At 42.2% G+C, this 19,976-nt stretch overlaps 1 protein-coding gene and 1 long non-coding RNA gene across 3 annotated transcripts in view; one reads left to right on the top strand and one right to left on the bottom strand.

Moving 5' to 3' along the window:
* Positions 1 to 19,976, top strand: part of RIPK1 (receptor interacting serine/threonine kinase 1) — a 36,593-nt gene that overhangs the window by 6,995 nt on the left and 9,622 nt on the right. Inside the window, exons 2-8 of the mRNA XM_037893224.2 lie at positions 1,613 to 1,815; positions 5,243 to 5,396; positions 6,537 to 6,674; positions 9,107 to 9,347; positions 11,867 to 12,016; positions 13,280 to 13,356; positions 16,135 to 16,231. Coding sequence (XP_037749152.1) covers positions 1,664 to 1,815; positions 5,243 to 5,396; positions 6,537 to 6,674; positions 9,107 to 9,347; positions 11,867 to 12,016; positions 13,280 to 13,356; positions 16,135 to 16,231 — 1,009 coding nt within the window. The 5' untranslated portion in view covers positions 1,613 to 1,663. The remainder of the gene's footprint in view (positions 1 to 1,612; positions 1,816 to 5,242; positions 5,397 to 6,536; positions 6,675 to 9,106; positions 9,348 to 11,866; positions 12,017 to 13,279; positions 13,357 to 16,134; positions 16,232 to 19,976) is intronic.
* On the bottom strand, positions 6,671 to 18,071 carry LOC122464561. Of its 2 annotated transcripts, XR_006288725.1 has the most exons (4): positions 17,890 to 18,071; positions 16,918 to 17,185; positions 8,456 to 10,455; positions 6,671 to 8,137 (listed from the first exon to the last, which is right to left on the bottom strand). It is a non-coding gene; the product is annotated as an uncharacterized LOC122464561 (long non-coding RNA). The 2 variants fall into 2 exon arrangements; XR_006288724.1 differs by lacking the exons at positions 6,671 to 8,137; positions 8,456 to 10,455 and adding an exon at positions 12,010 to 13,843 and having other exon boundaries at positions 14,251 to 17,185.

The following is a 19,976-nucleotide window of genomic DNA, read 5'->3' as shown; positions in this document are numbered from 1 at the left end:
TTTGGACCTGATTTTATGAGATGCTGCTTAGTTGCCAACTTTCTAATCAGTCAAAACTGAACGCCCTTGCCCCGCTCCTTCTTCGAGGCCCCGCCCTCCTCACTCCATCCCCCCTCCCTCTGTCGCTTGCTCTGCCCCACTCTCACTCACTCGCTCAGTTTCACCAGGCTGGGGAGGGTCCCTTTTCGAGCGGATGTTCCAGTTGAAAACTGGACACCGCAACCTGAATCAGCTCTGAGTTGGGCCCACTTACCTATCATTTTGTGATGCTGGTAAATAAACAAGATACTGTGTGCCTGTGATGGGGTTCCCGGGTGCAACCTTAACTGTGGGACTGCTGAGCCTTCTTGTCCCACCAACTTGGATTATCCCTCTCACACTGTGATGCTGTGACAAGCCACAGACTTATGGCAGGTACTATTCTTATACAGACAGCCACAGACAGGGACACACCCAACTGAGTTACATGTATGCTTCTCCCAGCCACTCATGAATAAAACAGTAGAGAGGCTCCAGCCAATTCCCCCCATCTCAGCACCCCAAAACTGTATTGTCTTGCCCTAGTCAGAAGCCTGACCAGTGTAAGTTCATTATCCAGTCCACCCCGCCCTTGATGTGGAGAGGACACAAACTAGCCTTTGTAAACTGAGCTGAGATTTCCCAACCACTTCAACCAAAACACACTGTTTTAGGTAAAATATAAAACTGATTTAACAACTACTGAAAGAGAGTTTTTAAGTGATTATAAGTAGTAAGTGTAGAGATCAAAGTTGCTTACCTAAGAAATAAAAGGAAATTCACAATCTGATTTCTATAAAGTAAACAGGATTTGATTCAAGCAGTGTCTCACCCTGATAGATGGTATAAACAGGTCACAGATCTTCAATACACAGGCTGGGACTCTCCTCCAGCCTGGGGCTCCCTCCCCATTTCAAAATCTTTGTCCTCCTGACATGTTTCCAGGTGTTGAGATGTATAGGGGTGAGACCGAGTCATGTCACTTCCCCTCTTTATACTTTCTTCCAGCTTGCTGGAAAGATCTATGCTTGTGACATGGGGATCTGCCTCCATTGGTCAAGCATTCTACATTGTCTAAGTGCTACCTCCGAGAAGTCTCCATTGAATACAGTTCCTGGGATAGTGGATTTTCTTTAATGGACCATCAGCCTGTCTGGCTACTCCATTGTTGTACCTGAAAGGCTGGTTGTGGGTGTTCCCAGCCTCACAACATATTTCAGTATCACACACATAGCAAAAATTCATAACTTCCCATACAATGATAGCACATACAATCCAACAGGATCTTAATGTCCAACAGATCAAGGCTTTTAAAATGATACCTCACCAGACATACTTTGTACAAAACATATCATAATTATATGACAGTGGTAAATACCGGGGTTCCAGGGTGTTTTGAGGTACACAGTGCCCCAGGGCCCAGATCCTCAAAGGTATTTAGGCACTTAAGTCCCATTTATTTCAGTGGAAGTTAGGCGTTGAAATGCTGTACCTGTGAGGATCTGGGCCTACCTGCATAATTAGATCTTCATTTACTGTGACAGATGAATGTTGGATGATGACACTTTCTTTGTCTTCTCTCTTCATGTTACAGATCCAGGAGTATTGTATTTTTGTAAACCGTAAGCTCTTGGAGGCTACAAACATGTCACTGGAAGATATTCACATGAACACGCAGGACTTGCTGCAGAAGGAAGAACTAGATGCTGGAGGATTTGGAATGGTTTCTTTATGTTATCATAAGAAACATGGGCTTGTGGTATTAAAAACAGTGTATACGGGACCCCAGCGCACAGAGTAAGTTGGAGAGAGAGGGCAATGAGAGAGATTCTCATTTATATTAAGACCCCTTTACATCACTCTGACAGTATACAGGGGCCTTACATTTACACCCATTTTGAGACCCCTTTACACTGCCAAAGTAGTGTAAAGAGATCTTAGAGTAAATGGCATTTCAGTGCAGAGAATATTTTCAGGATGGATATAACATGTGCAGCACATTGCTGTATAGTGAACTCGCCAAACTGAAGATGATGAAGAATGTGTTCTACGTTAGGACTAAGAGTGATTTATGGTTATTATGTGGGTGGAATCTTTTATTAGCAAATTGCATTTCATTAGTGAAATATTGCATGGACTGTATAGAGAATTCATCTTCACTAGCTGTCCTGAACTATTATGTACTATCTCTGTGTGCAGCATTGCTGTGTTGCACCCCAGTGGCAGTTGCTGTGATCCCTACATTGCACTTCTCTGCTTCATTGATTGGTCTGAAGCATATTTACTTTATTTTAAAGGGAGGCAGTGTTGCCTAGTAGATAGAGCACTGAACTCGGACTTGGATTTAAGTCCCTGCTTTGCCACAGCTATGCTGTGTGACTGTGGGTAAGTCATTTCCCCGCTCAGTGCCTCAGTTTCCCCATTTGTAAAATGGGGATGATGATACTGATCTCCTTTGTGAAGCAATTTGAGATCTGCAGATGAAGCGAGAGAGACTAAATACCATTTAAAATCTTTGGAAGAAAGGTGTTGTATAAGGATATTGCAGGCACCAGTAAGACTTTCCACTAAGATTTTTATTTTTTCTCCAAAGCTAACCTTTCTAAAGCATTGCCTCATCTTTATAATGAAGTTCTCCATTACCTGGGAATTTAACCATTTCCACATGGGGTCCTTAAAAGCAAATAAATTCTTGTGTACCTAAATGAGAGCAAAAACTCAACTGGATGGCACTTTTTTTAAGCATGTAAATGAAAAACACAGTCAGGCACTTAACTGGAAATGTCCAGTTAGGAGTAACAGGAAAACAATTTCTGTTATTTTAACTAATGCTGCCCAGGCCAACAGCCGGGTTTGAACCCCAGCACTACACCATGACGAGCAGGAGCCTCTGTCCCTTGAACTGAAGGACTAAGGGCTTGAGGTCAAGTCCACTGCATTTAATGCAGAGACTCCCATTAACTTTGGGTCAGGCTCTAAGTCCATTCGCTGGGAGCAGGAGTAGAGTCGTAAACCTCTTATGTGGACCAACCACTAGAAGGACACAAATACCCACATTCTTCTAGTTCAGTACAAAAACTGAACTGAGACTATGGAACGGTTCCCAATTTAGTTTTAAGAGCGGGAAGTGAATGAAGAGACTCTGATAGTCCACAGACTCCTGCCTGCAACGCTTTTCTCCCCTGCCTTCTGGCTGCCTTTATTGTTTTTCTCTCCTCCTCTATCTCAAATCCTTACGTTTATTTTTACTTAAAATGTTGATCAGAAGCCTTTAAAAAGCTCCTAATTGAGCCTAGAGCAGCTGAAAGCAGCCCAGCCTCTTCTGTACTGCTGTAGAATGATATTCAAGGCTGGGAGGGGGCAGTTTCCCTTTGAATCACAGCCTGGAAGAGTGCTAGCACACAACATACTACAGGGAAGCTGCTACTTCCTCTTGCAGTATGGCCACAATTCCTTTTCTTCTCACTAACTTTACTTTGCCCCATTTAACACAATGCTTACAGGGATTCCTTTTTTAACATTCCTGATGAGCTCCTAGCTGTGCACTCTTGAGTGATGGTGCAGATCACCAACAGGCCCAGCTGACCAAGCAGAATGTGGCATTGGACAATCAGTGTTGCAAGCCATTAATCCAGAATAACAAGGGTTATGAACATCCAGTATCCACAGCCAGCGCTTAATTTGTGCACCTCTTTCATGACAAATTAAACCCTGTCCACAGCCGTGGTTGGATGATCCCTCTGTAATAAATCCTGTCTGAAAGTAGCTTGTAAGTCAGTCCCGGAATACTAGCGCTTTTACTAAAGAGTCCTAGGCCTTGTCTCCACTTACAGCACTGCAGCGGCCCCAGTGGAGCTGCGCCGCTGTAGCACTTACGGAAGATGCTACCTACGCCAATGGGAGAGCTTCTCCCATCAGCATAGGTACTCCACCTCCCTGAGGCGCGGCAGCTAGGTTGACAGGAGAAGCCCTCCTGTTGGCATAGCGTGGGCTACACTGGGGGTTAGGTCGGTATAACTGTGTCACTCAGGGGTGTGGAGCAACAGTTATACTGACACAAATTGGTGACCAAGCCCTACATACCTCCATTCAAGTTCCTGCACTAACTGTCCAAAGCCCTTTCATTTCTCTTTCTCTGTGTCTCCCTCTTTCGCTGTGTGTTTTAGGCATCTCACTTATGGATCTTTCAACCAATAGGACAGTGTTTCACAAACTTTTGAAAACTGAGCCCCCTGTGGGAATATGAAACTAATTGTGCCTCCGTCAGCTCCACCGTCTATTGGTAAAGGCCTACCCCGATTTTTATAATGTTATGAAGTTGGATTGTATTTCTAACTGCCTCCTTAATTTTTTATAGTAAGCAGTGACTTACAAAGTATATTCATTGGCATCTGAGCTTGTGCCCACTGAGATGTTCATACCTTTCAGATCTATTGTTTCAGACTGTCTGCAAACTCCGGCAGATATAACTGCATCAGTTACACTTGGGTCATGGTTTGAAATTTCCTTCAAACCCGCAACAGCTAGAGGCTAACTTTTTTTAAAATGGAAGTAGAGATTCTATAGAACAATTATGAGGTCTGTCTGTGTCTCCCCTTCCCCTGGCTAGTTCTTCATCCCCACAGGAGAGTACGTAGAACACTTTGTAAAATGCAATTTTAAAAGATTAACTTGCTTTGAGATTCTAACTACATTATTATATTTTTAGCTATAGAGAAGGCAATGACAAATCTAAAGTAGTCCGTGTTTGGTATCTTACATGTCCGTAATAAATTAGGCCAAATAATAGCCATGTCCTCAAAGATTAATGTAAACCATTTTCCAAAACTCAAAAAAAAGTTATTGAGGGCCTAATTTTCAGCAAGTTTGTAAGCAGGCTAGCTACACACAAGTCAGGGATCTGCATACACAAATCCAGCACTGCATTCACAAAGCATGTATACCTGCACACTTACTGAAAATCAGGCCCTAAATTAAGAGTATGTGGACAGACTAAGTAGGGAACAGATATAAAAGTTACTAGGCCGGAGGCTCAGATGGTATAAACCGAATTCAGTGGATTTAAACCAACTGAAGATCTGGCCCACCTTACAGAGGTCATGAAGATGGACTTACTTTTCTGGCCATCACTTTCACTATGAATCAACAGGATATTTATGCCTTACTATGCTCTTACCAGTCTGATACCTGTACACAATGTAATCCTGTAGTTTCCATTTCACAGATATAATGCTTCCCTTCTTGAAGAAGGCAAGATTATGCGCAAACTAAGTCACGATCGGGTGGTAAAATTACTAGGCATCATTCTGGAAGATGGAAACTACTCTCTGGTGATGGAATATGTGCACAAGGGAAACTTGATGAAAGTACTAAAAACAGTGAGTAGTGAAGTAAATAATCTCTCATATGTGCATTCATCAGTTATTACTGTGGGAAGCTGATACTGCTGAATATCTTAAAAATCACTTAAAAGATGCAGGGCTTTTTAGAGATTTTACTCTCTGCTTTTATTTGGCAGAAAAAAAAATCAGTGATTTGCTCAGTGTAAGCTTTGGTTTAAGAAGGTTACAGGTGAAATGTTGTTTATAGCTTATTCATAAGGGGAAGTGAAAGCAAATTTCCAGTCAGAGTTGATAAGAAATTTGAAAAGGACAGGATGTGGCTTTTGTTGCCAAAGGAAATAACTATGCATAGAATCTTCAATTTCTGATCCCCTTTTCCCTGCTGTAGGGCCAAATGCAGCCTCGCCTCTACAGGTACAACAGATTCTAAAAGCAGCAGAACTGTTGTGGTTCTCACAGGGTGTGGGGGAAGGGATAGGCAATTGCCTGTGCACTCTAGGAAGTTTTTCTCCATGGCATGTGGAAGGGCTTGGAAAAGTGCCTGGGAATGGTTAATGAATCTGCCATTCTGTGGATCCAAAGGCCTACTATCCCTCTGGCTTATCCATATAGTGGTGCACAAAGTCCTAGAGAGGGCTAGAGTATTGGCAGCAGAGTACCCGAAATGTTGCTCTGGTACCATGCTGCTGGGTAAAATATTCTTTCCCACAACCACTCTGACCCCTGCTGTATATCCCCTTTAATTTACAGTGTGTGCAAGTAGGGCAGCATTTAACCCCTAGTGAGTTAGATCTTGGATCTAACATAGCAGTAGCCTTTGATAGACTCATTTGAGTCTTTTAATCATTGGGCCAAATTCTGCCCTCAGGTACATGCGTTCATTTCCCACTGAAATCTATGAGAGTTGTGTGGATGCATCACCGCTGAGGAGTAATCATAGAGGGCCGGTGTCTGATCTCAGTTCCACCAGTGTAAATATGGAGTTACTCCAGATTTACTCTGGTGCAACTGAGTGGAATCTAGTTCCAAGAAGGACTTCAGTGATTTTTAATTCCCACCTCGAGTAAAGGTACTGTGGGAGGCTGAGACGGGGAGCCTTTTAAAGGCCATTTGTTTCATTTTATGATGTACTATGCAATAGTTTTGATAATTTGTATTTCCTCTTCTTTATTTTAGTCCACTATTCCTTTGTCTGTGAAGGGGCGGTTCATCTTGGAGATCATTGAAGGAATGCTTTATTTAAATGAGCAGAGTTTGGTACACAAAGACCTGAAACCAGAAAACATCCTTGTAGACGACGACTTTCACATTAAGGTACTGTTAGAATTTAAACACAGAACACTTGTGATTTGGGCTGTAGGGTGTGGCTCTTGTTATATAGGCTGCAATTTATCAAGGATTAATAAACTAGTAGTTCAGTGGGCTGTCAAAAATCAAATTTTAGTAGCCCATCTTTAAAATGTGGTGGCTCACCGACAAGCTGATCCTGAAATGTTCATTATCTGTCTCTGCCAAAAGTACATGGGATGGAAAGTAGAGAGAAAATACTGGCTTTGCTCACTTGGTTATTTTATTCATTAATTTATTTACAAGTTTTTAATTTTAGACAAACACAACTTGAGAAAAAACAGAAATACCAGAACAGCACATGAAACTGCTTTATGGCAAATATCACACCTTTGTTCCTGTCTCATCTGTGTTTTCTCTTCCTGCCCTTTCCCTCTTCCTGCATTTTCCTTTTTTAACCTTTTTGTGTGTGTGTGCTTTTCTTTCCCTCTCTTCCTTACTTTTAGATATCAGCCAGCAGCTACAGAAGAAAAGCAGCGACACAGACCTTCACAGAAGTGTTTTGTGGGCCTGATCCAAAGCCCAGAGAAGTCAGCTGGAGTTTTTCTACTGACTTCAGGTGCTTTGAATCAAATCCCCTATGCACGGTGCCTGCTGCCGAGTAAAATCTGAGCAGGTTCTGCAGCAGCCCATGTCTTTTGTCCTGTGGACATATGTCCTGTGAAGATGAACTACTGAAACAGTCTCCTGTCATTACTTGCAGTTATTTAATGAGCCCCTTGTAAGGAAACTCTGTTGCTTCATATACGTCACTTGTACATTGTCAGTTCTTAACAGTTCCTGATCTGAGAGGGCATAGAAAAAGGCATCCGGGACAAAAACACGGAAAGCCATTTTGACCGTAAGTGGCAATACAGGTTACAATGTAATAAATAATGCCATAAGCCTCATGGACAGAGGTGCCAGTATATCAGCTTTCTAAGTAAGCGGTCTTCATTGATTGAAAATGGAGAACTCTAATGGCCCTCCTTAGCAAGTAATTACACAAACTCTCTAAATATCTGGCATACACAGGAGTCTTTTTAACAAGGAGGAACCAAGGTGACCTACTTGAAATAGAAATCACTACCAAATATATTTGCTTATTAATATCTTCTATTCTCGACCAGATTATGGATTTCACATTTGTAAACATAAATCTAATTATTTCCAATTCCGAGAAACCTAGAGAATGCAAATTTAAGTAAAAAAAAGTCCTACTGAACTGTTCTGCTAAGTCAAACCTTGACAAACGCTATGGGTGCATGCTATGAATGCAAAGTCAAATATTAATATTCCCATATTGCACTTTGGACAGAATAGAATTCATAACTGTCTCAGCTCTAAGAGCAGCAGGGGTATTATTTGGGAGACCAAGAATCTTCCTGAGAAATTTGTTCTGAATCACTTCCAGTCCCAGGGGCAGTGGGGATTATTCCATCCCCATATTTCTGTGCCATATAAAATCCAAGCGCCATACAAAATCCAAGACTCAAAATACTCTTAAGGGGTGGTGCAATTAAGTGACCCCTAGGAGTCCAGGAAAAATGTAACACAGCTTGCATTGAATTTGAGGCCCTCTTTTGTTACCAGAACACTTTTATCCCACAAACAATTTTGTGAGAATCAGATACCCAGGTAGGAGAAGGAGCTAACTTGTTCAATATACTGCCCATTGATCTTCCATTTATGAAACCTCTGTCTCTGACTAAAGACAGTTACTTTAGTTTTCAAATCTATCAGGAGGCCCTCCCATCGACAGTATAAACCAAATGAGTTTAAATAAACGCTTCAGTCCCAATGGTGTTTGAGATATTCTATACAGACAACATGGTTCTAACACAAAGTGATTCATATTGGGGGGGGGGGGGTCATGAATTCTGATGCCCTTTTAATGCTAAAACATTGATATAAAAGTTAAAAAGAAAAGGGGCTAGGAGACAGCTTTGTCGAAACCCCTTTGTAATTGGGATGGAATTGATTAATTCCCCATCTAGGCCTATCCTAATCTTAGCCACCGTTTATCTGTGTTGACCTCCTGCACTGGGATGAATTTCACCCTGAACTTCTGTTCTCTAACATGATTATAGCTCAGTTTGGTCTCAAACATATAAGCAAAGCCAAGTTGTGTTATAACATGGTTGGGCTATAACAGTGTCTCAACATGTTAAAATTCAATGTGTCTCAGTTGGCAGTATTTGATTCAGGCAACAAATTCACAGAGATCTTTAAAATATGATTTAATTGACCCTCTTTGGTTACACTTATTGAAGAGTTTGAGTTTCAGATAAGTCATTTCAATAAATATTCCCTCATATTTAACAAGCCTTGAGTAATATGTGAAAACAATTTGCTCCATCTCTCCCCTTTATTAGCCACATCCTCCATTTTCAGTAGCTCTGATTTGACCTGTTTTACAGATTGCAGATCTTGGCGTCGCCTGCTTTAAAAACTGGAGTAGATTGACCAAAGAAGAGACCAGCCGGCAGAGGAAAATCAAGAGCACTTCCAAGAGCGCGTCCAGGAGCGCCGCTGGCACTCTTTACTATATGGCCCCTGAGCACTTACTCTCAGTTAACACAAAACCTGTGGAGAAGTCAGATGTTTACAGTTTTGGCATAGTGCTCTGGGCAATTTTTGCCAACAAAGAGCCATATGAAAGTAAGTCACTTGGAGAGGCTTGTATTGCTAAATGAGTTTGCTTTAAGGAAGCTATAAAATTAAGACTTATAATACTTAGCACATAACATTTTCAAAACATCCTATAAGCATTAAATAAATTCTTGTCTCTACTCAAGAATAGCTCCTATTCAGCAATCGGTGACCATTAATTGGTACAGCTGCACCAGTACTGCCTTTTAAGGGTGGACAAGGACATGTAGAGGTTTGTATGGATGGAGCTAATTGAAGTTTATCCCTACTGGAAGCAGCAGTAAGCCCCAATTAGCTCAGTTGGTGCAAATCCTGGCTTGCCCCTGTCTATACTTAAGGATCAGCACTGATGCAGCTACAGCAATTGTTGGCCACTGATTGCTAAATTAGGGCTATTTCCAAGTGTAGACAAGGCCTAATTAATCCTCACAGTGCACCTATGTTGTTGTCATTATCCTTGGGGGAAACTAAGGCAGATGGGTTACGTACTTGCCGAGGCCATGGAAGGAGTTACTGTCCAAGGCCAGGATTAGAATTTAGAAATTCCTGACTCCCAGTCCTGTGCTTTGACCACTAGACCACTTCTCTTATCCGTCTTAAGATATATCAAAGATTTGGTGGAATCCCAATTTGTAACATCCATAACACACTTAAAATCAGTTCAGTTACAATATAGCAGACATAGGCACATCTTACTTTTCCATACTGTATTTGTTTCCTTTGATGAATTTCCTGTGAATGTTAGTGAGTGTTGGAAACTCAGAGCATTGCTTGGAGCCGATTACGATTGGCCATCAGAGTACAAGCTTCTCCACATAATTTACCCAGTGGCACTCATACCTGACCTGCATCATCCCTGCTATTGCAATTCTGGATCTCATCTGAGCAGAAACTGACATTTCTGCCAAACTGTGTGGTGGTTCTACATGTTGTGGACAAATAACCGCTAAGCTCATATTACTTGGAGGTTCAGTCACTCTTGAATTCAGGCTTCCAGAGCTGAAAGCAGTACCTCTCATTAGGAGTGCTTCTCCTAACTGACCACGCACGATAAAGCTGGTGTTAGTTTCTGAAATACCTCACTCCCAGGCATTGGTGGTGGTGCTCTGTCATCATCCTGAAATCCAAACAGACTGATTTCAAGTTTGGGAACCATTTCAATTTTAAACCCCTGTTGTTTTCCATTTTACTTAGGCCTTGCTAGATTAGTAAAACTCTAGACTCTGAATGAATGCCCTAGTTGGGGATGTTTACTAGTAAAATGACTGGTTTCTGTTGGATCCCCATGTGTCATAGATGCTACTAAATTTGTTAACTATTAATTCTTGTTCTATATAACTCCCTTCCCCACTCCACACCCAGTAACACCACCTTTGTTTTTCTCTCTCTCCTCCCCTTCTACATACTTCTGTTTTACCAATCACATTTCACCTGGGGGATTATAACCTTCTCTTGCCATACTACACTTCACTTGACTATGCTACGATACACACTGCATTAACTGCCTGTTACAAACCTATTTGTGCTGAAACCTATACCAGATACTAAAATACTAAATACTGACTGGGCCAGATTTTCAAAAGGCAGACAAGTTTTACCTGCAGCATTTGCACTTAGACCTGGTCTGCACTTACAAGCTAGGTCAACACAGCTACTTCAGTCAGGGGTGTGAAAACTCTATGCCCCTGACTGATGTAGTTATGCCAACCTAACCCCGGGTGTAGACACAGCTATGTCGAGGTAAGAATTCTTCCACTGATGTAGAGATTGTTGTTCAGGGAGTTGGTGTTCCTACAGCGACAGAGAAAACTTCTGTCAAGGTAGGCTGCACCTACACTATAGGGTTATGTCTGCATAGCTGCAGCAACATAGTTATGCCAGTATAGTCTCTGAAATGTAGACATAGAGTGTTATGTGCACTAATCTTGCGTTTGCTCACTGGTCACTTACTTCTTAGTTATGCTAAGTTCTGCCACTCTGGGCCTGAAAGGAGCCAGAGAAACCCCCAGGAGAATCCTTCCAGTGCAGTGGGCCTCCTTTGCTGGTGGAGAGCTGGCTTAAGGGATACATGCCAGACTTGCTCCCAGCCCCTGCCACAGAAGGGCTATGGGAAGCAGAGCAGAAGTTGGAGCAGGCTACGGGCTGCTCTCACTTATATTGGTTGCCAGCTAGGCCCCTGAACAGCCCTGGAATACAGGAACAGTAAAATGGCTTAAAGCTGCATTTGGGGCCACATCCCTGTTTTTACTCCAAGCACTAGAACAAAGCAACTGAGAATCAGGCCCTACGGGGTTCAGTTCCATAACCCTAACTCCTATTGAGAAGGAGTTACTCATGCAAGTAACTGAACTCACAGTAAGTACTACTCATCACGAGTGAGGGTTTCAGAGTCAGATCCATAGAGTAAGCATTTCATGTGCCAGCAGATTTATGGTTCTAAATGAGGCACTTTGCTGCTTCTAGAAGATGACCTTTCATGGTAGCAAAACCCTGTGATTAGGAGTCTGATCTGAGATTTTGTTTTTCAGATGCTATAAATGAAACACACATTTGCTTTGGCATCATGAAAGGGGACAGGCCAAATACAGAAGATATTAAAGACAGTTGTCCAAAGGAAATTATCGATCTAATGAAGCACTGTTGGCAACAAAAGCCAGAGAATCGTCCAACCTTCTCAGGTAAAATACTGCTTCAGGATTATTTTTGTTTGGACATATCCAGTGTTTTACAAAATATGGCAAATGAGCTTAATCCTTCCTTTCAGAAAGTCATGACTTTTGTTTGTCACAGGTTTGTGTGTCTCAGGTTTCTTTTCAAAATAAAAATTAATCTCCTCACACACACAAGTCAAGTCCATGATCTGAATTCTGAATAAACTCTGGACCACATATTTCTGTAGATATACATTGGTATAGTTTCATTGACTTCAGTGGAGCTTTGCCAGCTTAAAAGTTCACCACACAAACATGCACCCCCTGCATTTTTTTAAGCTCTTCAGTATCCTGTTAGGGGCCTGCTTGCTATCCCATTGTCAAACCTGCATATTCTGCTGCTAGTACATCAGGTCTATAGGAGTACTGTGCCTCAGTTTCTCCTCATCAGGAAACTGGAGACAATGATAATAAAATACTTCTCAGAGAAGGTAAGTAGTATTATAAAGCTGTTAATAGCAGACCCAGTCAATGGGACCACTCATGGAGCAAGGCACTCCATTTGGGATATAGTTTGTATATGAGGTGCTTTACAGATTTTGACTCCCCATGGCACAGGTGAGATGAGGGGGATGGATGAGGTAGAAGGCTTATTCCTCTTTTTGCATGCCCAGCAAAAGGGCCAGTCCCAAATTGCAGTCCTTGTGCTTGGGGGAGCACAGAAACCTGCTCCCTCCATGCACCCTAGCGGGGGTCTCTCAAAGAATAGGGTTCCATTACACAGCTGATAACATGAAAAGGGCATATGCTGTGGGTGACACCTGTTATCCAGAGCTCCCTGGCTCAGGCCAGTGATTATATAGCAGTTTGACCCTAAAGCTGGATAGAAGTGTTCCTTTGTCTTGCTAAGACACTACAGGAGCTTAGAACATAGGAAGCCAAGCCTAATGCTGTTGGAAGACCCTGGCTGTCCCTCACTATCTTTGTAGTCACCTGTCTTAAAGTCACAGCCTGTGCGGGCTTTGCAGTTGGGTAGGGAGGTGTTTATTAAATAGCCCAGTGCAACTGAGTGTATGCAATACTTAAAAGTGAACAAGAATTCAGTTCTTATTACATTCTTTTTTAAGACTAAATCAGCCCTGCTAACATTGCTTACATTTTTATGAGCCCACTCCTGTTTATAAACTTATGTAACTAACTGGTTAATGTTTTGGTGGAAGTGAGCTAAGCAGCACAGTCATTTATATTTGCTGTTTAAAACTACTTTCCTCAACTCTTCCTTTCCTGCAGAAATTAGTCAGAAATACAAGCCATTTTACTGTGAGCAACTAGAAAAAGATGTTGAAGATGACTTGAGAAAGATAAAGGTAAGTAGCATCCCAGATGCTTCCGAGCGTAAACTTGTAAGTAAAAAAACCCACACACATACATACATACAGGGCCAAATTCTAACACCCTTACTCACACTAAGTAATACTATATTCAATAAGCACTCCCACTTATTCCAATAGGTCTGCTTGTGGAGTAAAGGGCTACTTAGTGTGAGTATGGATGGCAGAATCCAGCCCCTGCTAAATGTAAAAAAAGCCCTGTTAGCTAGATTCTGATCGCCAGTGAGTAGAACTTTCCTCCATTAGAAATCCTCCTGAAATCACATTTACATTAGTTTTATACTGGTGTTACTGCATTAACGTTAATGGAAATTAAAAGAGGCTATTTGTTGAGCAAGCTACTATTCAACATGAGTTAAGGTGACAGAATCTGGTTCACAGCTTATGAAGTGCTATTGCTGAGTTTTTTGAATACATAGTTTACTATATGTTTATATAGTACCTAGCACAGAGAGGCCTGAACCTGGTTGACCGGGAGTGGCTAAGTCATTATGCAAGGTAACTATTTCCCCTTGTTTTTTCCTACCCCCCCACCCGACGTTCTTGTTAAACCCTGGATTTGTGCTGGAGATGGCCCACCTTGATTATCATACACATTGTAAGGAGAATGATCACTTTAGATAAGCTATTACCAGCAGGAGAGTGGGGTGGAGGGAGAGAAAACCTTTTGTAGTGGTAAACACCCATTTTTTTCATGGTTTGTGTGTATAAAAAGATCTTCTGTACTTTCCACAGTATGCATCCGATGAAGTGAGCTGTAGCTCACGAAAGCTTATGATCAAATAAATTGGTAGGCCTCTAAGGTGCCACAAGTACTCCTTTTCTTTTTGCGAATACAGACTAACACGGCTGTTACTCTGAAACCTGAACCTGGTTGAGACCTCTAAGCATTACTGTAATCTAAACAAGAAAAAAGTCAGGAAATTCAAAGTTTTGAGTCCTCTCTCAGCTGTAACTTGGTTCCCTGTTCCTCCCATTGGATGTAGCTTGCAAACTGTTGTGCAGAAGGATGCTTTCCTGATCTGAAATAATAATGAAAGGCAAGTTACTTCCTGGCAAATGCTTTGGGCCAGATTGTGGAGCCCTTAGTCACACTAGAAAACATTTACTTATTGGAGTAGTCCTACTGACATTAAGGGCCTGATGCTGTGGCTGAACCCTGAAATGAAAGTACCATTTATATGCAGGTGACAAGGATTGCATCCCCAATATTTTAAACTAATAAGTGAAAGTGTCCCCATGGTGCCGCCGTTCTGCTACACAGCCATATTTTGTCAGGTGCTTTCCCTCTCCCTGAAATTGCAGGATGGGGAATTTAAAACATTTCTGATTTGGGAAATCCATGCGGTGACTTTGAAGACGTGTCCAGTATTCTTTGGCAAGATAGCAAAACTTTGCAAAATAAAGTTGACAAAACAGACAATAAATATTCTACTGGAACTGATTCTAACACCCATACTAATTCTGAGTAGTAAATATTTTATATTATGGGGCTTTTGGGTGCTACCAATCAGGATTGTGCTGTGTTCTGCACAAGCACAAAAGAAACAATCGCTGCCCTCAATGGCTGAGAGTCTGAAGGCAGAAACAGACAACGGGTAGGAGATAAGGATACAACATAAAAGCAAATGAATATGGTCAAGTAACAAAGCTGTACCAATATGTTTTGAAGCTTTTTACTGTTTGATTTTTGAGTAGCACTTTTCTCTGAAAATAATCCCTTTTAAATAAGACAAGGGTGGAGTATGCTGCACTCTTTACCAATGGGACTTTTCCTGGAGCAGGGTAATACACAGTTACATAAGCAGGGTGTCAGAATCAGGCCCTAACAGAAGGCCAAAATGAAGTTTTTAACTTTGAAAACCTGGGATCAAGATACGTTTACAGGAAGAGATTGTTGTTGGTTTTTAATTTGTGAAAAGACTTCCTGGTAAGACAGTGACTAATGACCTTCTGAGAAGTGCAAGTAAGAACAAGAGGTCAAATCCAGAAGTCCTTAATCTGGTAAAACTGCATTTGACGTCAAGTTTTACTTGAGTAAGGACATCAAAAAGGCATGAATGGCTGGAACATCAAAATGCCAGGGTAAAGATGATTATTTCTTCGGCCTTGAGAAATAAAGACAAGGATTTGCAAAGGTGAAAGTGCAGTGAAACACTATGAAACATTCCTTCCAAGGATCTTCACCAAGCTCACTGTCCCCATATCCCACATATAAACAGTTGTCAGAACAAGGCCATAGCCGTGGATTTTTTTTTTTCCAGTTAAACTCTACATGTAAATACATAAAATAGGGCATGATTCTGCTACCCTTTAAGCAGCATCTTACTCTGCAAGCAATCCTGTAGATTGCATTGTGATAAGTCTATGACTTGTAGGTACAGCCCTGAGGTGGAAGCAGTGCAGAGAGTCACTGTCTAGTCCAATGGGATTAGCTCATGGACTAAGGTAGTAGTCAGTGTGAGTAAGGGCACAACTTGGCCAGATCAGAGCATCATGCCCTATATTTACATAGTAATCATTCCTGCCTTCCTTGAAAGTAGACACTGCTTGTCTGTAAACTTAACCTCACTAGTAAGCAAGCCCCACAAAGCAAGGATCATGGTCCACCAGCATTCCACCAAAGAACGTGAAATCTGTGCAAGCTGTTCACTTGGGCCACTCGCTGAGGGGATGCATTTGGTTTCTACAGTAAAGATACTTCCTTTGCTTAAACTTTCACCTGCTTCATGATATTTTTTTTCCTGTGTACAGAAAGTGTACCCTGGGCCAACTGAACTTGTGAAGAGGATGCAGTCCCTTCAGATAGATGCTGTCGCAGAATCTCCAAGTAACGGACATGCACAAACAGGTGATTACTACATCACTTCATAATACTTTATTTCATATTGCCTGCTTAGGGCAAAATTGGGGACAAATAAAATTGATTCCATTATTATTAAAAGCTGTAACGAACAGACCCAGTTGTTCAGAACTCGGGAGAGAATCTGGAGTACTGAATAAAAAGATCAGATTTATCTGCTGTTCTAAAATGCAAGTCACAAACACTATCTCTTGATCACTATTTCCAGGCGCTACAGTTTGAAAAACCAGGTTATTTTTAAACTCTTGTGCTTTTGTCTTTCCATGCAGAAAGTATTTTCTCTTTCCATCTGTACTTCATTTGTTCAATACTTGTTTTGTCCATTACATTATATGTTCACTTTGATAACATCCTTAGCCTGTCCTCTGATTCACACCAACAAACTTTTGCTTGGTCTTTAGGCTTCAGTACCATGCTATATCAATTTTTGGAATCATCTCCCCTTTCCAGTCCAACCTTATCAGTGTCCTGAGAACAACTAGAGTGAAAAAAACTAGAATGTGTCACTTGTTTTAAGATCTTGCTCCTTATTGATTCTGCCTTGGACACCATGGGACTGGTCGTGGGTTACTCCATTCATCTGTTCCATCCTTTGTCATATATCAGCTCAAATCCTGGTTTGTTTCACAGCTTTGAGGAAGTATATAATTGTAGATAATTATATGTGGCCATACCACTAGATCTGTAGTGGAAGGTGTGTCTCTGTACTTCTTTCACCCAAGTGCCCTGTTAGCAGGGGTTCAAATCTGTAGCACTGTGTAACAGGTCCACCATCCTAGAGTGCCCCTTATGGCCTTTCAGATGGTCTCTTGTGTTGGGACCTTGCCAGGTTCCCCTAGTGTCACCCTCCTTCCATGGTCACCACTGTCCTTAAAATCCCAAATAATCAACTCAAATGTCTTCTATTCCTCCTCGGGTCTTTCTACAGTCCTTGTCTCTCTGCTAAGCAGTGACAAACAAAAAGAATACCATTAAACCACTCCCAGCAATTTAGGGCATGTGATTATAAGCTCTCTGTCTAGTTCTCAGAATCCTTCATCCTGTTCTCAGGACACTGACTAGCAGAGCTAATCCTCCCTCTGCACTTTCCTGGTTTACCTCTCTTACTAGCGCTTGCCAGCCCTCTCCCACTCAGAGAGCACATTAGATGTCCTCTCTCCTGGGTCCTCCCAACTGCCCTGACCTCCTTCCTTCAAGGCCTCCTTGAGCTTGACTCACCCTTTCCAGGTGTACCCAGACAGTACTAATAGAGCTTTCAGGCTCCAGTTAATCCCTTTCCAGCTGTGGCAGTGTGACAGGGTGCTCTACTCTCCGCAAGTCTGGCACTGCCTCCTGGCTGTTCTGGGGAACAGTACACCGGGTCAACACCTTTCCCCAAGGCTGCAAACCATCCCTCCACCTGTGTGCAGCCGCTCTTTCGCTCTAGGAGTTGCTGTGGCCTCATTGTGACTCACCCCTCCAGCTAGGTCACTATTGTACTTTCCCCTTCTGAGGGGGGAGGGAAGATGTCTCTTCTGCCAGACAGACTCAGGCAGTCTTCCTATGCACTTCCCTAGTGGCTGGTTGGGAAACCTGGGCCCATTCTGTACTCCATGTTCTGGCTCAGGTACCCTATAATCAGCAGTCAAGTCTGTTCCATCCCATACCTTACTGCATTTCCCTGAGCTGTCCTAACCTTTGGCTCTCCCTTCCTTCTCTGGGTCTGCCAGCTTCACCACTCTCTTCTCCCAGTGAGCAACTACAGGCTACCCATCTCTGCTACCTCCAAACACTCCTCCCTCTTCCCAGTCAGTGACTGCAGATTTTCCCAGGAGCCCCCGTTTCCTGTATTTTATATACCCCCCGCCCCCATTCCTGCACAAGTGAGCAACTCTCCAGTTATCTGCCTCCAGCCCAAAAGCTCCAGTTTGCAGCCTAATTAACAGATTGGGCTTACCTGGCCTAATTCAGCTCTTGCAGGGCCAGTGCGCGGTGCACGCCCCATCACAGGCAGGTTTACACATTCCATCACACACGCACATATAAACGACGTTAGAAAATCCAGTAAAAACCTCCTGCAAAGTTTTCTTTTGCTCAGACCATTTTGAAGATAATCTAGTTCAGATAATACTATGTGATCAGTCTTGTCATCTGCCTGACAAACCTCACCCCCAAGACAGGTTAGCAGCAACTCACACCGTTCTTCAGGAGAGGTAATGGATTTTAATCGGGCAGCAGCAGGGCTACATGTTTAATGTGTAAGTTATGTTTTCTTAGGAAAAATATTAAAACGTAGCAGCACCATGTTACATACTCTCTCATCCTTTAAAAAAAAAAAACTTTGGTGTGAATGTGGTGTTTGTGAAAGGTGATCCACTGACAACCTTGTAGAGGACAATCAAAGTCCTCTCTTTATCCAGCAGATAGACACAGTGCAGCCCGTGATAGTGTAAGGGCATGTATATGCTTGTGTTTTTAAAACCCAGGTTCTGAGACTCCCTGCTACGGGTGTACAGACCCGGGTTCATGCTAGATCATTAAGAACAGTGTGGACATTGCAGCCTCCCTAGGCTTCAGAGGCCAGGCTCCAACCTGAGCCTCAGATTCGTTGCCCTGGGTTTTAAAACTCAGCCTCCGAGAATGTCTACACTATGTCTACACTAGAGATCTGACAGTGGCACAGCTGTACTGATGCAGCTGTGCCACTGTCAGATCTCTCATGTAGCTGCACTATGCCAATAGGAGAGAGCTCTCCTATCAACATAATTAAACCACCCCCAATGAGTGGCAGTAGCTTTGCACACTACCGCTTATGCTGGCATAATTTATGTCACTCAGAGGTGTGTTTTTTCACATCCCTGAGCGATGTAAGTGGTATTGTAGACATGGCCTAAGAGTCCTCAAGGATGCCCTGGAGGATCATTTGTAGAGACGGTCACAGTCCTTGACATTCAATCTAGCACCTGTCTGTTGAGTGCTGACAGTTGCCAACTATGGTGGGGTTGTTTTTTTCCTATTGCAGTGGTGATATTTATCCACTTGAAACCAGAGTAAGTCAACCAAGTCACATTTACCATGGAGCAGCCATCAGATAGTAACGGTTTTCATTCACCACCAACTTGGATTGGATTCAAACATGTATTCTAGAGATAGGAAGGTCAACATTCCATACATCATTACCAATCCCCTGACTATCTAGTCCCATATAAGCTTTGTTCTAATGCTACAATGGCCTTTTTGAGCCCCATTATTTTCAGTGATGCCCAGCATCTACAAGACCATTTCAAAGCTCCATGTTGATGCTGTAATCCTTTTAAATCTCAATAGGAGATCCTCTTCAGCCCCATACTACAAACATGATAAAAAAAGCAGGTTTTGACCTATTTGTTCAGTCTTGCGATGCTATAGAATGATTAGAATTCAAACAATCCAGTTCAGACCACAAGCAAACCTTTCATTGTCTCTAAGGGAAGCTATGTGTGCACAACCATCCAAGGACAGAATTTATCTGTAAGGTTTAGGTGAAAATCATGGGTTACTTCCCTCTTCGCCCATAGACATTAAATGGATCTTTATTAAAATATATTCTCTGAACTCTAGAAGAACAAGCTAGACAGATTAAAAGTCAAAGTTCATTAAAAATACAGAATGATGCATTCATGAAGGCTAATTTGAGATTTGCTGTGATAGGATCATTGAAAGAAACATGACTTTTAGTGCTGTTTAAAGTAGCACCTACAGTGAAATTCTGAGA

This window comes from Chelonia mydas, chromosome 2 (assembly GCF_015237465.2).
Source record: "Chelonia mydas isolate rCheMyd1 chromosome 2, rCheMyd1.pri.v2, whole genome shotgun sequence".
Lineage (NCBI taxonomy): Eukaryota > Metazoa > Chordata > Testudines > Cheloniidae > Chelonia > Chelonia mydas.
This window is presented reverse-complemented; position numbering and strand designations above follow the sequence as displayed.